This window comes from Onychostruthus taczanowskii, unplaced genomic scaffold (assembly GCF_017590055.1).
Source record: "Onychostruthus taczanowskii isolate IOZ18803 unplaced genomic scaffold, ASM1759005v1 scaffold30, whole genome shotgun sequence".
Lineage (NCBI taxonomy): Eukaryota > Metazoa > Chordata > Aves > Passeriformes > Passeridae > Onychostruthus > Onychostruthus taczanowskii.
Window position 1 is genome coordinate 5,677,447 of NW_024500350.1, and position 16,020 is coordinate 5,693,466.

The 16,020-nt window shown below is 43.0% G+C and overlaps 2 protein-coding genes across 6 annotated transcripts in view; both read left to right on the forward strand.

Annotated features, from left to right (window-relative positions):
* Positions 1-600: 600 nt before the first annotated feature.
* Positions 601-9,446, forward strand: PSMD12 (proteasome 26S subunit, non-ATPase 12). Of its 2 annotated transcripts, XM_041409526.1 has the most exons (11): positions 602-789; positions 2,818-2,877; positions 3,079-3,207; positions 4,290-4,397; positions 5,336-5,440; positions 5,880-6,029; positions 6,208-6,342; positions 6,881-6,993; positions 7,352-7,526; positions 8,036-8,113; positions 9,004-9,446. In XM_041409526.1, the coding sequence occupies exons 1-11, from the start codon at positions 682-684 to the stop codon at positions 9,211-9,213; spliced, it is 1,371 nt and encodes a 456-aa protein (XP_041265460.1). In that variant the 5' UTR covers positions 602-681; the 3' UTR covers positions 9,214-9,446. The 2 variants fall into 2 exon arrangements, with proteins under 2 accessions (XP_041265461.1, XP_041265460.1); XM_041409527.1 differs by lacking the exon at positions 9,004-9,446 and having other exon boundaries at positions 601-789; positions 7,981-8,114.
* Positions 9,447-15,892: 6,446 nt separating this feature from the next.
* Positions 15,893-16,020, forward strand: part of HELZ (helicase with zinc finger) — an 84,548-nt gene continuing 84,420 nt past the window's right edge. For 3 of the 4 annotated variants that reach the window (XM_041409455.1, XM_041409460.1, XM_041409459.1), the window contains exon 1: positions 15,893-15,936. Coding sequence is in view for 1 of the 4 variants with exons in the window: in XM_041409461.1 (XP_041265395.1) it covers positions 15,930-15,936 (7 nt within the window). In the remaining 3 variants the exon portion in view is untranslated. The remainder of the gene's footprint in view (positions 15,937-16,020) is intronic. The other variant, XM_041409461.1, reaches the window with a different exon arrangement.

Here is a 16,020-nt window from a genome sequence, read left to right on the forward strand (position 1 = left end):
TCCCCTCGAGGCCCTGCTGAGGGGCACACTGGGGGCCATGACTGCACCCCGGGAGATGCCACTGCGGGACGTCACTGCCACATCTGGCACCAACTCACAGCTGCCCTTCCTGGGTCCCCATCAAACTGGGGCTCAGAGGTGCGGATCGAAGGGCAGATCCATTCAGAGGGGAAGATTGCGGTCCGGGTCCCCTGAGAGGGGCGGATTGAGGGGAAAGCCCTCAGAGGAGCGGGTCCACGACCCACCCTTCTGAGCAGATCGCCTCAGAAGGATCGCGGTCCTGGTCCCCTCAGAAGGGCCGTGGGCGAGGCGAGCCCCCTCAGACAAGCAGGCTGAGTGGTACATCTCAGAAGGGTGGGCTGAGGAGCAGATCCCCTCAGAGGAGAGGGCTGAAGGGCAGATCCCCTCAGAGGAGAGGGCTGAAGGGCAGATCCCCTCAGAGGAGCGGTTGAGGGGCAGACGCCCTCGGAAGCGCACACCCCGCTCCCCTCGGAGGGGCCGCGGACTGTGGGGATCCCTCAGAGGCGGCACCTCCCCCCTGCGGGTCCTGGGGCGGCCGGGGGTGGCCACGGCAGTGCCTGCTTACCGTGGCGCGGGGCCCTTCGGCGGGCCTGCCCCCGGCGCGCCTGCGCGCGGGCCCGGCCGGTTCCGGTGAGCGCTGAGGCGGCGGAACGGGCGGACATGGCGGAGGGCGGCGCGGAGCGGGCCGATGGCCGCATCGTCAAAATGGAGGTGGATTACAGCGCGACCGTGGACCAGAGGCTGCCCGAGTGCGAGCGGCTGGCGCAGGTGAGGCGGGAGAGAAGCCTGGCGGGGCGGACGGGCTGAGTCATGGCGCGCTAGGCCGCGCGTGGAGGCGGCGCGGAGCGACCCGCGGCCGCATCCTGCCCCACGATGCGGGTCCGGTCGCGAACTCTCCGTGCCGTGCTAAGGAGGGGAAGGAGTGAACGGCTCCGCCGTTTCAGGGCTGTGTGGAAGCAGGAGGGAGGTTGGTGGCCGAGCACTGAAACTGCTCTCCTAGGCAGCGGTCACGGCCCCAGCGCTGCCAGAGCTCATGGAGTGTTTGTACAGCACTCTCAGATACATGGATGGTTAGGGATGTCCTGTGCAGATCCAAGGCAAAGGGATGGACTCGATCATCCTTGTGGGTTCCGTCCAATTCAGCCTGTTCGGTGATTTTGAGACCGGACGAGCTTTCGGGGCGCAGCCTCCCGGGGAGGGAACCAGAGGGCCGCGGTCCACCACAAGGGCTGTGGCTCTTCCCTGCTGGCCTAGGAACGCGGAATTGCTGGTTCATTCCCGGCTCTGTGCGCCAGAGCTGCCTTCGTGTAACACGTCCCGGGTCAGGTAGGACAGGCAGCGCTGGGCATCCTTTAGCTCGGGTGCATGCGAGCCCCGACTCGGGTGCATGCGAGCCCCGGGGAGCTGGAATGGAGCTGGAATGGAGGGACAGGGCCAGGACGGGCTCTGGGACTGTCTCTGCCTCCTTCGGCTCAGTAAACAACGGCTGTGCACACGCCCTGGGTGACTGCAGGATGTGTTCCACGGGGGTCATAGTGCTGCAGCATCAGTGTTTTATAAAAAAGTTCTGTGGCCTGGAGATTCTTGTGCAGCTCACATCTCAGGACAGAAGGGCAGAATCGCAGAATGGGTTGGGTTGGAAGAGGCCTTAAGCTCATCTCATTCCACCCACTGCCGTGGGCAGGGACACCTTCCACTAGTCCAAATGGGCCGTGAACACTTCCAGGGATGGGCAGCCACAGGTTCCCTGTTGTTGCTGTCATTTGTTGGCCCAGTAGGATGGCATCTGACACTTTACATGCTGCAAATGCTCTGCTTGATCCTCGTGTTTCATTGTGAAAGACACACACGTTGTACAGTTCTGAAGGCAGTAGCCTTAAGATAAATTACATCTTAGATAATTTTAAGATTATTCTATGGAGAGCAGGCAGAGGGATTTTATCCCACAGGCAAAGCTCTGCAAAGGAATGGACACCATGGCCATGTTTCATTGTGCAAAACATATGAACTCTGTGGCAGTAAGAGCACATTCTTGACAAACCATTGTATGTAGTCTAAAATATTTCAGCTGGGATATTTTAGAAACAACTTTCATTTTCTTTGGTTTGTTGCTAATTTTCTAACCATTTTTTGTTTCTAGTTTCTAATTTAGGTGCAGCCCCACTATTGCCATGGGCTGTTACAAACTCACCCATATTTTTTTTTTAAAACTAGATATTTGCTAGGATTTGTGACTTAGGACTGAAGGTACAATGTAGCATCTTTCACTCCTTCAAAAAAAGGCAAATACAGTTCTCAAAACCCCTCCAAAACCAGAACTTTTAGAATTCCATGCTTACCCTGTAAAGCTTGTAATTAATGCTTTGTGTAATACACTGTAATTAAGATATGAATATGGATGAAAGTAATAGGAGAAGAATTTTTTTGGCCAAGATATTTAATTGCATATCTGATCTCACTGAAAACTGTTTTGGCCAGAGAAGAAATGAGTTTTCCATGCAGCTTAGTGAATAGGAGCTCACCAAACCTGTCTGAAACTTGCCAGGTTTGTCTCCCAAGGCAGACAACTTAGAGCATGTGTTATGTGAAAATGAAACTGGTACCTCTCCAGTTTTATCTCTGTAGAACCATGTGTTTGAAGTAAGTGCTATGCATACATTTTTTTAAGAAAAAAACCAGTGTACGGAGTGTACAGGCTGGTCTGTATTTTTATTTGTGTGGAAATTTGAGCTACTCTCAGTTGAAACTGAATGATGTTCTTAACTCACAGAGATAATTGTTTGCCTGTCTTATTAGGAAGGAAGATTGCAAGAAGTCATTGAAAACCTTCTCTCCCTGGAAAAACAAACACGGACGGTGAGTAGCGCCTGGGGGTGCTGGGCTGCACACCTCACGTTCCACTGGCTTCAAGTCAAGGGGCTTGGAGTATCCTTGGAGCATCAGTGCTTTTCTTTGAAAAGCAGATGGCTGAGACCAGGCACAATGATTTTTCCCCCTTTGTGCTGTTAGGCTGCAGGTTGTTGATCCTGTCTCTAACACACTCTTGGTTTGTTACAGGCTTCGGACATGGTCTCCACATCCCGAATCTTAGTTGCCATAGTGAAAATGTGTTACGAAGCTAAAGACTGGGATGCTCTTAATGAAAATATTATTCTCCTATCGAAGAGAAGAAGTCAGTTAAAACAGGTGAATTTAATAGCTTGAAACAAAAAATGGAACTGTATTTTGGGGCTGTATTATGTCTCTGGTTCCCCCGTGTGTGTAGGGACTTTCTGTGTAAAGATGGTGGTTCGTTTTTGCACTCTGCTCAGTGTGTATTGCAGACATATTCCTTATTCGTTCTTCAGGTATTCCATATTCCTTATTCAGATGTATATTAAACAGAGTTACTGCATTTTATTGTGCTCATAGGAAATGTGTGCTTTGCATGCTTGCTTTTGAAACTGGCATACTTTGGCATAAAGCACTTGCATTTAAGGCAGTGTGAAGTTTATTGCACTCTGTGTTCATTTTGAACAACAGGTGATTTTAATGGCATCACTGCTTTAGGAGGGAAGAGGTTACCTGTCATTTAGTGTGCAGGATCTTCACTAGTGTGTGTAAAAGTAGGAGTACAGTTTAGTTCTCTGACTTGCACACACTGTAGCTGAAGGTGTGGATCATTCCAGCTGAATTTTGAGGAACTTCTTGAGGAAGACATTTCTAGAAGTTTACCGCTGGGTTTTTAAGAAATAGGTATTTTAATAATAATTTTACCAGCATTGTTACTGGAAGTGCACATTCCCATACCTGTGCTTCCTACTGAAGGAAGAAATCCTCCCTCTTCCTTCCTTCTTGAGGAATCTACAGCTGTTCTAAGGAGAGAGGGTAGTGCACACAGTTAGGAGAAGGTACAGGTCTCTTCAGCCATGCAGGTCTTAGGGCAAGCAGAGAAGTTCTGCCAGTCCATGTGAGTCCTGTGGATTTGGCAGAAGGGGAGTTGCTTTTCAGGATAGAACTGCATGGCATGGATTATTTTCAATATTGGAAAAACTGAGATTAAGAAAATGACAGAACAGCATTATGTTTGCCTTGTAGCATCAGTCTATAGCACATTGTACACATCTTCGTCAGTCAGAGAGGGAAAGGTGTCTTGTGTGCTTTTTGCTCAATGAGGCTCTTCAGTGTGATGTGAAACTATTCATTAATTACCTCTGAGTGTTACAGCTTGACTTCTTCAGGGAAATCTAAAACCACAGTATGGTTTTCCCCTCTTGTTTTCATACTAGGCAGTTGCTAAAATGGTCCAGCAGTGCTGCACTTACGTTGAAGAAATCACAGACCTACCAGTCAAACTGCGCTTAATCGACACGTTGCGTATGGTCACAGAAGGAAAAGTAAGGTTTTGTTTTAACACTCAGTGTCTAAAAAGGTGGAATAAAAATGTTTGCCTTCTTTAAAAATGTAGTTTCTTAGTAGCTTCTTATTTTTTAATCTTGTGCAAGTAAGATTAAAACTAATTTTTAAATTACCCTGAGAAGCCAAGTAGTTTCTTTCCTTTCAAAAGACTGCAGATATTTTCCATACTTAAATCATATGCTGAAGCACTGGTCATGTTCCTATGATGTAGGTATCTGGTTGTGTTATTAATTAATATAGTTAGTAATACATTTCAAAATTCTAAAATGCCATTTCCTTTTCACTTTTTAAAAAGTTATGTATTTGAATTTGTTAGGGAAAGGGACAGGTTTAATTTAATTTCTTCTACACTTAGCAAGGAGAAACATATAGTTATGGTAACCAGAAAGTGATACCAAGTGAGTTACTTATATTGTGTTCCTTTTGCTTTAAGAAAAGGAATTCTGAATTAGGCAAATTTGTGTCAATTTTATGACTTCTGTCTGTTAGTCTAAATGATTAATGATCAAGTCTTGTTGATTAATGGCGGGTTAGGAGTAAGTGAAATAATTCAAAGGGTAGTGCTTACTACACATTTACCATTAAAATCTAACTTCCCAGATATTTTGATATATTCCAGCAGACAAAATATGCAATACTTCATTCACAGTGCATATCCCTTGTGTTTGCTGAAAGAATCATAGGTCAGTGTAGACATTATTTTTTAGATTAATTTGGGCCAAAAATGTTTGTGTCAGTTATCCACTGTATTTCATCAGTGTGTATTGTGGACAGTGCCAGTGTAGTGGATGGATACACAACAAATAGAGTGGTTCTGTGATGACAGCATCAAGTGTATTTCCCAGAGGGGTTGCAGTCTCAGTTTGCACTCCTCTTTAGAGAATTCCAATGTTTAAACTCTTCCTTCTGCCCTCAGATATACGTGGAAATCGAACGCGCTCGCCTGACAAAGACACTTGCAACAATAAAGGAACAGAACGGGGAGGTGAAAGAGGCTGCCTCGATTCTGCAGGAGTTGCAGGTAACACCTGAGAACTCAGAATTGCATCAGCAATAGCAATTAATTCTGACTGTTCTCAGACTGTTAGAAACTGAATCAGGTACGCTTGCAGAAGTGCCTGGAATGAGATGAACTGTTATTAGTGAAAGGGCAGTTCAGCTCTAACTGCTTTTATTAATCTTGTGGTTGGGTTACATGGAATATCTTCCACTCAGAAAGTAGATTTCAATTCTCTACCTAGTGCATTGTGTTTAGTGTTGGTGGATTCTTTGGTGTAAGTGGGGGTAATAATTGAAATGGAATAACCTTTATTCCATTTTCACTTGCTCTGTAATAGCTTTTCTTCTGTTGTTTTGTTTTGGTGTGTTCCTCCTCCAGACAGCCTCCCACTCTTCTGGCACAGTTAAGCCTTCACTTGATTTGGCTTTGACTATATTAAGTAGTTATAATTTCATTTCAGGTGGAAACCTACGGTTCAATGGAGAAGAAAGAACGTGTAGAATTTATCTTGGAGCAGATGAGACTCTGTCTAGCTGTAAAAGACTATATTCGGACTCAAATTATCAGCAAAAAAATTAATACAAAGTTTTTTCAAGAAGAAAACACAGAAGTAAGTAATTGGAGGATTTTTCACTCTTTTCTCCTTCCCCTCACCCAAATTTTAATCTGACTTGCCTCTCTTCTGGTCCAAGTGTATTTATTTAAATCCCTCTGTTTTCTGGGGTTCAGCTGAATTTCATTTACCTGTCATGGAGCTGTGTTAATTTGACTTCTTGATACTGTTTCAGAAACTAAAGTTGAAATACTACAACTTAATGATCCAGCTGGATCAACATGAAGGCTCCTACCTCTCCATCTGTAAGCACTACAGAGCCATTTATGACACTCCCTGTATCCAGGCTGAAAGTGAAAAGTGGCAACAGGTAAAAAACTTTCCCTACAAAATCACTGTATTTCCATGTGACAAATACCCTTTTCTTTCCACATCAGTGTACAGTGGATGAAATAGCCCATCAGTCTGTTTTTATTTAAATGGCTGTATTAACAAATTGGTTAGTTGAAAACAGATGATAGAGTTGATTTCAAAAGAATGTTTGTAATCAACATCTTGATTTTATTACCTTTGAAACTGACAATGTCTGAACTGTTTCATACAAGTGTAGAGATTACAAACAGCTGTGCAAGTGTGGTCTCAGTGGTGCTGTTGTGTGTGCAGTACAGATGTCTTTCATGTCTGAAAAGTTTTTTTCATCATGTATTTATTTGAAATACTAAAATTTTGGATAACCTGTGTAAATTTAAATGTACCACAGTTCATTTCTGGAAGATAACATCAATTTCACCCTAATTTCTTAATACACTGAGCTTGAATCTACATATTAGACTCCAAGCTCTGTATCAGTTTTGGCAATTCCTCTGTTTAATTATGGGAAAAAAACCACCCTCTTTCCTCTTAAACAGGCACTGAAGAGCGTTGTTCTTTATGTTATTCTTTCACCTTATGACAATGAACAGTCTGATTTGGTGCACAGAATTAGTAGTGACAAAAAGCTAGAAGAAATCCCCAAGTATAAGTAAGTATCCTTTCTAATAACCAATTCTTAGATTAAAAAGTGTCTCTCTCTAACAGTGCAAGTAAATCTCTTTATGCTGAGTCTGCTGTAAGCAACTCTGAATTTAATGCTACATTAAATACTGCAAAAATGTCATGGTTGTTGTATGTGAAAATGAATGTAGCTAAATGGATGTAAAAAGAAATGTTCTTTCTTTTGTAAGAGAAAGATCTTTGTTAGAAAAACAGTCTGACTTTAGTGCCCCGATTATTTATATTAATAAGAATAAAACATTTAAAATTATGTCTTTGATCTGTTTTAAGTATGAACCAGGCCTTATTAATACAGGATTGTAATCCAAATGTACTAAACCATTTAGAGACCTCCTAAAACTATTTACCACCATGGAGCTGATGAGGTGGAGTGCCCTAGTTGAAGAATATGGGAAGGAGTTGAGAGAAGGATCCCTTGACAGTCCTGCAACAGATGTTTTTGGCTGTACAGAGGAAGGTGAAAAGAGATGGAAAGATTTAAAGAACAGAGTTGTGGAACATGTAAGTATCAGTGTCTGTAAACATCAGCTGTTTACTCAGTGCCTCAGCTAAAAATGCTTTCTGCTTGCTCTGTTTTAATCACAAAGAAGACAAAGAAGTAGCTAATGAAGCAGCAGGTAATGTGTCTTTTGTGCTGTATTTCAAGATTTTATTTGCTTGTATATCTTTATTGTGTGTTTATATTTGGCATAGTTGCCACCAAAAAAGAGCATATTGCACTCAAATGAGATTTAGCACTCATGTTTCAATAAAGCATAAATCTGAAAGTCTTGCTTTGTACTAAATTCATAATTGGTTGATTTCTTTTCTTAATAATTTATCATGTAGAGACTTTTATAGCTTCCACCAGCAAAAGAGCTGTTTGTTCAGAACCCCTCACATCCCCATGCTGGACTGCCGTTAGAGCGCTACAGTTCCTAATCTCCTTTTAACATGGACTTTTATATTTTTGCAGCCTGCTTCAATTATTTTTTGCACATAACCCTCTACTCTGAACACTTTTATTCCAGAATATTAGAATAATGGCTAAGTATTATACCAGAATTACAATGAAGAGAATGGCACAACTCCTGGATCTGTCTGTTGATGTAAGTCTTGCTTAGTTTATCCTTCTTTGATAAGGGGGGGCTGTGTTTGTGGCAGAGATGTGAGTATTCAGCAGAGAAATGTTCTTGTTTGATTTAATTTTCTGCCTTTATGGGAGTTAGGAAACTATTCATTAAACCTTAAACTCAGTTTCGTGATGCACATGCCCATAGGCAAAAGCTGCTCTTAGAAGTTCATTTATGTTCAAGGCCTCGTGTAAATGCTGGAGCTTCTTGTCTGGTGTTTCAGTGTTAAAAGGTTCTTGTCAATGAGTGATGAAAGCCAACTGAAGAGAAGGTCCTTCGCCTGTAAATGTCCTTGTTCATGGCTGGTGGCACTTTGGGAACGTGGGATGGAGGGGTCTGCCTGCCATCCCCCTGTGTGTTTTCAAGAGCTTTCCAAGTAGTATGACACATCCTGGTATTTTGAGTGCAAATGAAAAGCTTTACCCTTTTCATGGAATCTGCTTTTGCCACAAACTCAGTAAAAACCCTTTTTGACAGTGGTCAGTAATTCACTGGGGTTTTCCCAAGCCTTGCTTGCCACATGATTTGTTCTGGTATCTGTGTAGCCAAGTACTCCAAAGTGTAAAAGTCTGTTGGGGTTGTATATTTAACATTATGTTTAAGAAAGATAATCAGATATAGGTCAGTAGAAAACAAAAATGTTTGGTTGTTGTTTTTTTTTTTCTTTAATAGCTTGTGCTAGTACCTTGCATTGCCAGCATGTGTAATATTAAAGTATCCTGCATTTTTTAAAGTACAATGTTGTTACAGCTGTACTCATGTATAAAGAAATCTTGTTCCTGGTGCTTCCATGCTGCTTGGGAGGAATTCTGGTGGTTTGTAGTAAAAATGCTATTTTCTTGACTTAGTGCTGTTTGTCTTTACAGGAATCGGAGGAGTTCTTGTCTAACCTAGTAGTTAATAAAACCATCTTTGCTAAAGTAGACAGGCTGGCAGGAATTATCAATTTCCAGAGGCCTAAGGACCCAAACAATATACTCAATGACTGGTCTCACAAGCTCAACTCCCTCATGGCCCTAGTTAACAAAACCACACATCTCATTGCCAAAGAAGAGATGATCCATAACCTGCAGTAAGGTGCCTCAATAATCTCAGTGCTTTTAAAGAAGGCATTAAATCTTCATAATAGAGACTATTATTACAAGTGTGTATATGGTTTGTTTTCTCCCTGTCAAGCCTTCCTGGTCTAAAATTTAGAACATAATTCTGAAATTCCTGTTGACGATTAAGTTCCCTTGATTATTCATTCAGTTGTTAAATGTTTTTGCTACAATTGGTGAAAGAACAGAATAAAACTGTATTGCCTGTATAATAATAGTCTTGTGATTTTTTTTTTCCAATGTGAACCCTTTTGTGTCTAACATATAGTTCTGTTGCTATTTCATTGCAGGAGTGTTTTTGAGGCTGTGATTGAGAGGATATACTGTAAATAATAAAATCCTAGGGTTTTACAAAGAGGTAACTTAAAATTATAATAGTGTAAAGTTATGTCAAGATATTCATTGAACAAAATAATGTTTATGCTTAAGAATAATGCTGTTTCTTATGATTTGGTACTACAGTTAGTATTTATTAATTAATTGTGAACTGCCAGAGCAATCAATACATGAGTAAGTACCTAAACCTTTGTTTGCTGCAAGTCACTAATTTTGCCTGTTTTGTTGGTACAGTTTGTAAGGGCTACAATGGCAACTAATCAGTTAGCTAAGCTGGTACTTGGAAGCTGTTGCTTCTCATCATGAGTGTGTTATATTCTGAGCACATAATGTTCTATTATTTACTTTAACCTCCTTGTAATGGAGGGAAGCTGTGGACTTTTCCCCCTGGTTTGTGTTTGTAAGGAAGTAAAGTAGTAGAACAAATAGTGTAGTAAGAGTCAATTGAGCTTCTATTGAATTTGCTTTGGTTTAGAATGATTTTTAATGCTACCCATAACCATTCAGTTCATAATTAATTAAGTAGAGACTACCATTGTAAATGATGTATTGAGACATACATAAATGCCATCTCTTTACAAGCACAATGAGCTTCATTCAGGCTAATAAATGTCAATACAGAGAAACTGGGAAGCTCCAGACAGGGATTTTGAGTGAGGGAAGTCTGAAGGGACAGGAAACGATGGAAGCTTGTAAACAGTGATTTGCATTTGAAGTGCTGACTTTGGACATAGCTGATGGGAAGTTTGGGAAGGTAATTTGGAAGGCTGGGAACTTTCAAAGCCTTACCAATCCAGCTCACTGCATTTGAACAATAAAAAGGCAGCTGAACTATCAGTAAGGGAAGGAAGAGGAGCAGGTATTCAGAATGCACAGAATGTTTACCATCTAACTTCCTAAATTGTATTATAATCCCAGCTGTACAAGTTGTTTAAAATTTTGTCATGACTGTTTCTGAGCATTGGGAGGTTTCAGTAGCATGAACAAAACCTGGCTGCTGTCAGAACAATGGACAAAGTAGCTTAGAAAACAAGATATCATCTGGAAATTGAGGCAAGAGCTATCAGAGAGGGGAACAATGGGTCATCAGGGGAAGTGGGAACTTGCCTCTCCCTGTTCTTATCATAAACATTTTCCTTCCAGTTGAAGTCTGGTCTGGAATCTTCAACCCCAAGCACTTAAGCCTCTGATGCTTCTACCAGTTATGTTGGACCCGTTTTCCCAGCCAGCCCTCTTTTCCTTTTTATTCTAGAGTGAATGTTTCAGTGGTTCCCTGGCTCTTCTTTCTGGATTTCTTGCAGATTCTCCTCCCTCTCTGTTCCCTGCTACCTTTGGCTCATTTACAGCATGTGTTTGTTGGAGGGGGGAAGTGGTTTCTCTCCCCTCACAACCACCTTTTGCTGTCAGCATTAGAAAGAACATGGAAGAACTCTTATCTTTCAACAGCTCAGGTATCTCCTTAAAAGTCAGTTCAGAAAGATTACAAAGGTTCACTTCCATTGTCTGTATTTGTGCCAAAGATCCACAATGATCAAGCTCTCTGCCTTTGGATCTGAAAGAGATTTTTGTTTGTAGTTGGAATACCTTAGTCTTGGTTTGGAACACAGTGCCCAAGGTAGACTCCCTCCCTGTCCTCTCAGTGAGACCTCTGCTGTGTTCTGAGTACTTGTTGCCAGAAGCAAGAATCCTCAGGGTTTCCCTCCCCAAACATCAAAAAGTTAAAACAGAAGTTTTGAAACAAACCTCTAGAATTATTAAGCTATAGGGCAACTCCAGGTGAGTGGAAAATAATCTATTAAGTTTGAATTTTGGGTTTGGTGGTTTTTTTTTTTTTTTTTTTTTTTTTTTTTGCTTGCAGACTACTATTGGTGAAAATGGAAGTGTCTCTCAAGTCTGTCTCAAAAAGGTTGTCATATTCAGGTTGCTAGGAAAAAAGGAAAAAAGCTCTAAATTTTTGGAGCTAGTTCATCCCAAGAATGCAGATATATGTGTCAGATCTAAGTCCCCCATGAGCAATTCAAAGGTCAGCATAAAGACATGCCAGCTTCTTAAAAAAATGAACAGAGACTGAAGATCTTTGATCTTGACGGTGTGGGATGAAACCATCACATTTACTCTGACCTTTGTAGTTTCTGCTCCTCAGTGTACCCTCAACATCCCCTTATTGCTGGTTGCTTCTCAATGCTCTCATTTTGTGGATCAAAGGAGAAATGAATTAGTTTGAATATTACTTGCTCTAGAAATTACATGTGCTTAAGGAGTCCATGTTGAAATGTTACCCATGGATAATTATGAAGTAAGATTAAAGTTGAGATCATCTGTTCATTAGAGGACTCTGGAGGAATTCCAGGGGAATTTTCATGCTGGAAAATCAAAACTTGCTACTCTTCAGCCTAATAACCAGACATTAATGGCTGCTTAGAAACAGTTTGCTTTATTGTTTACCAAGACTAAGAACTACTGTTGCTATCTAATCCCAGGTCTACCACTGCCTTGTTTGTGGCAGAGGCTAAACCACTTAACTTCTGTTACTTTCCCATGATTGCTGCTTCTGAGGGAGTTCAAAAATTTGTAAAGGTCCAGTGTGCTAAGACAATAAAAACATTGCTCCTGTTGCTGCAATCTGTCTGGCACTTCCATTGAGAAAGGCCTCCTGTTGTTTTGTTGCTCAGGGGTGAACGAACTGTTTGAGAAGCCTGCTGGGATGTTGGGCTGCAGGGTCAGCGAGGCAATTCCCTGCTGAATGTATCCTATTATGTCCTTATTACTCCTACATGTTAATTGTAATGGTTTTTCCTGCATTCTGGTTAGGCATCATGAGTGGAGCTGATTGAAAATGGAGATTTCTGTATTCATGAAATACCAGTTCCCAGAAATGGGAGCGAACTTGAGCGTAGAATAGAAATTGATTTTCTGAATTTGCTGTGAAAGCAAAAGAAAAAAGTAGCAGTATGTTTCAAATCATTAGAATAGTTTTATTTTGAAAATGTAGAAACCAAGCTGCAGTTGTGATTCCAAGTGTGCAGCTCACGGGTGAGTCAGAACTCCAGGGCTTTTTGGCTACCAAGTCTCCATTAGGCCTGGAGCAAGTGAGGGTTTGAGAGTTCCCAACTCTGCCAGAATCCGTGCCACACCTTTCAGCGCTCTGCTCAGATCTCTGCTTCATGGCAGGGAGCCTAGCAGCTCTGAGTGGCCCCAGGTTTTCAAACCCCTGGTTTTTGGCAAGGAGCCTGGATTCTCCAAGGACCAGGGAATGGCTCCTAGCTTCACAGAATAGGGGGAAGCCCTGTGAGCCAGCATCATTTACAGAATCCTGACTGAAGAGTAGGGAGACACGGTGTGTTAGGGCTTCTGTACAGGGGTTCCTTGCACACATGGTCCTTGGCAGGGTGGGCTTTCTAAACATCCAGTAAGAAATTGAAAAAGCATATTTTCAGATATGAAAGATTTCAAAATCCTAAAAAATGTACAGGTGGAATTGAGTTTTGATATTGCTGCATTCATTGGAGGATTTTTGAAAATTTTATCATTATCATGAGTCCCTAGAAATACCACTGTTAGGCTTCTGAGGATGTGAATTTTGCTGAAAATTGCAGCTTCCACTGGGGTAATGCACATCAAGGAAAGAGATGTCTCATGTAGATAGATACTGAGTTCCTCTCACAGTAGTAGGAATATAATAATTTACAATAATAAGATATATAATTATTATAATAATATAAATGTCAGTGAAAGCTACAAGAAGTCTCTTTCTTCCCAGGTAATCTGTAACCAGTTCCTGGGCCATTCTCTGCCTCCTGGGATGTTACCACAGAAGTGGCTCTAAAGTCAATTTAGTTTTTTTAGGCTGTTTGGATTTGGGATCTCATCCCTTAAGCTAGTTGCTATGATTCTCACCTTGAGCAGAATTTCCAAGGTTAATGAGCCCTTGGAGCCCCATTTGTTTTGGACCAAATTTTGAAAGCCTTCATCTTTCTATCTGGTAACAAGGACCTTGAAAGAGCTTGGAGGGGACAGCACATGGAAACAGGAGAGTTGTTCCAAGCTTGCAGGCTGTGCTTGACCAGGGCAGTGCTTGGCAGCCACCCCCATCCCGGAGCTGCTGGCTCCCAGTCCAGCCTCTGGCACCTCCACTGAGGGTTTGTGCACTTAACCAGTCCACAAAATAGACTAAAACCTGCTTCGAATTGAGGCTAAAAGGGTTAAAGTACCCAGATCATTAAAAGCAGTGGGTGCAAGGGCACCTCTCCATGTTGTGTTTTATCCATTCCCCTGCTCCCGTGGTCCTCCCCAGCTCCTTTCTGGGCTGTTCCTACAGGGCAGAGTTGCCACCTTTTCACAGCAGCCTGTGCTTCTTGGTACATCCAATCTGGAACTTGAAATCAGCAGAGACAGTGATAACAATGGGGTCTGTCACTGAACAGATCCTCCAGTAACTTAGTTGCTGCCACACAATTTTTTTCTTCCCACATTATAAAAAAAAATGCTGCCAGAAAAAATGGACTCAAAAAAAAGCTTATGTGAAAAATAAACCCAACTAAATTTCTGTCTTCTCCAAATTGAACTTCAAAGGATATGTGTTTATATCTAAAAATATGCATACATTGATAATTCTATCTTCCACTGCTTTTTCTAATTGTCATTTATTTTGAAGAAAACCTTTGCATTTTCTAACAGAAAAAAAAAAAGGCTAGTAAGATGAAGCTCACTAGGAACCAAAGAAAACCAGCCTTTTAGACTTACTCCATTTCAACAACCTGGACTGAATGACACAGTTAGTTGGATCCTAAACATGGGTTCAGCATTCTTTGATCCCTGTTCCTTGCACAGTGGCCATGGAAAACACACGTCACAGCACGAGGAAAGGTGTCAGGCTGGCAGAGGGACAGCAGAGATGGCCTGTGGCAAGTTCCACAGGAGGGTTTTATCCTGAAATGGCATCTCCTGGGTTGAGGCTGGGACCACCCACACTCTTCTCTGTGACAGCACAACTGCACTCCCAGCTAGTTATAAAGCTGAATTAAAAAGTAGACTGATTTAAGACTGGGTGGCAAATGCAAACGATTTATTTAGATTTATTTCCTCCTGTATTTACATTGTTGCAAGGAGCTCTCTCTTTATAAATGCATTACTGATGAATATTGAAAACTTTGTTGGGCACAAGTATTTTCTTGCAATGGCAATGCATCAGAGGCTTGGCTGGTGGTTATTCTTCAAAGAGTTACGAGGCATTAGACGTAAATTTAAATATAAATGTAAATACATTTTACAGCAAGATCCAATACTAAAGTGATCTGGATCTTATTTCAGTTAAAGGGGAAGGAAAAGTTTTTTAAAAACACTGGAATGCTATTTTGGCGATAAACTTTCCTAAGATCCAGAAGTAAGCTGCTTTTCCCCAATTTCTTGTCCACTTTGCCCTAAAGCACAACAGCCTATGCAGAGCACAGGGCACCCATCCACGGCAGCAAAGCCGGTAACGCCTTGAAAAAGCCAGTCTGCAAAACAGCGTAGGTATTAAGAACTGATTGCCAAAGAGTCTGAAAACACAGCTAACAGGGAAGATTACTCCATGAAAATAAAACTGTTATGCAAAGCAGCAACGCGGTACCAGCAGTCCTTCAGCACGGGCGGGTGGCTCTGGACATCACGGAGGCAGCGTGAGCTGCTCCAACCTGCGGCAGCCGCGGCACCCGCACCGGCCCCCGCCGGGTTTCTTTGAGGGAAGGAACTTTAAAAAGCCACAAGAAAATAATTTAAAAAAAAAACAAACAAACCAAATAGAAAAAAAAAAAATCTCCAACTTACGCCGTAGAAAAACCATGAGAAAAAGTACTTTCCAAGCTTTTTTCCGGGGTGGGCTCGTGACCGGCTCTGGCCCCCCCCGCCTGCCGGTGCCGGCCCCGCCAGCGACCCTCGGGCTCCGCAGCTGCGCTCGGGGCCCAGGGAAGAGGAGGGGGAAAAAAAAAAAAAAAGAGAGAAAAAAAAATAAAAAGAACATGGAAAACCCCCCGAAGTTGCCGGTTTCTAGCGCGGGCGGAGCGGAGGTGGCCCCAGACGCTGTTCCGTGATGGGACCCCGGGCTGCGCTCCAACGGCCGCCGGGCTGAAGGGATAGCGGGTCCCGGTGCTCGTCCTCATCCCCTATACCGGACCGCGACCCTGTCCCCATCGCCGTTCCGTCCCGGTCCCCACTGTTGTCCCCGTCCTAATCCCCACGCCGTGGCTGTCCCTGTCCTGTCCCGTCCCGTCCCCTCACACCGCCGCCCTCCGCCTTCCGGGCCGCGGGGAGGGCCGGCCTTTCCCACAATGCTTTGTGGGACGTTGACAAGTGGATCCAAGATGGCGTAGAAAGTAATGACAGGTAAGTCGGGACTTCCCCGACCGCCCCCGCGGGCACCGAGCGCGGCCCGCACCGGCCGTCCGCGGCCCCGCCGCGCCCTCGGGG

What these genes read in the sequence shown, in the direction of transcription:
- PSMD12 (XM_041409526.1), top strand. Translation starts at nt 682, where the DNA reads ATGGCGGAGGGCGGCGCGGAGCGGGCCGATGGCCGCATCGTCAAAATG. An exon ending in TGGAAAAACAAACACGGACG is followed by an intron (nt 2,878 to 3,078) that starts GTGAGTAGCGCC and finishes GGTTTGTTACAG; the next exon opens with GCTTCGGACATGGTCTCCAC. An exon ending in GTATGGTCACAGAAGGAAAA is followed by an intron (nt 4,398 to 5,335) that starts GTAAGGTTTTGT and finishes TTCTGCCCTCAG; the next exon opens with ATATACGTGGAAATCGAACG.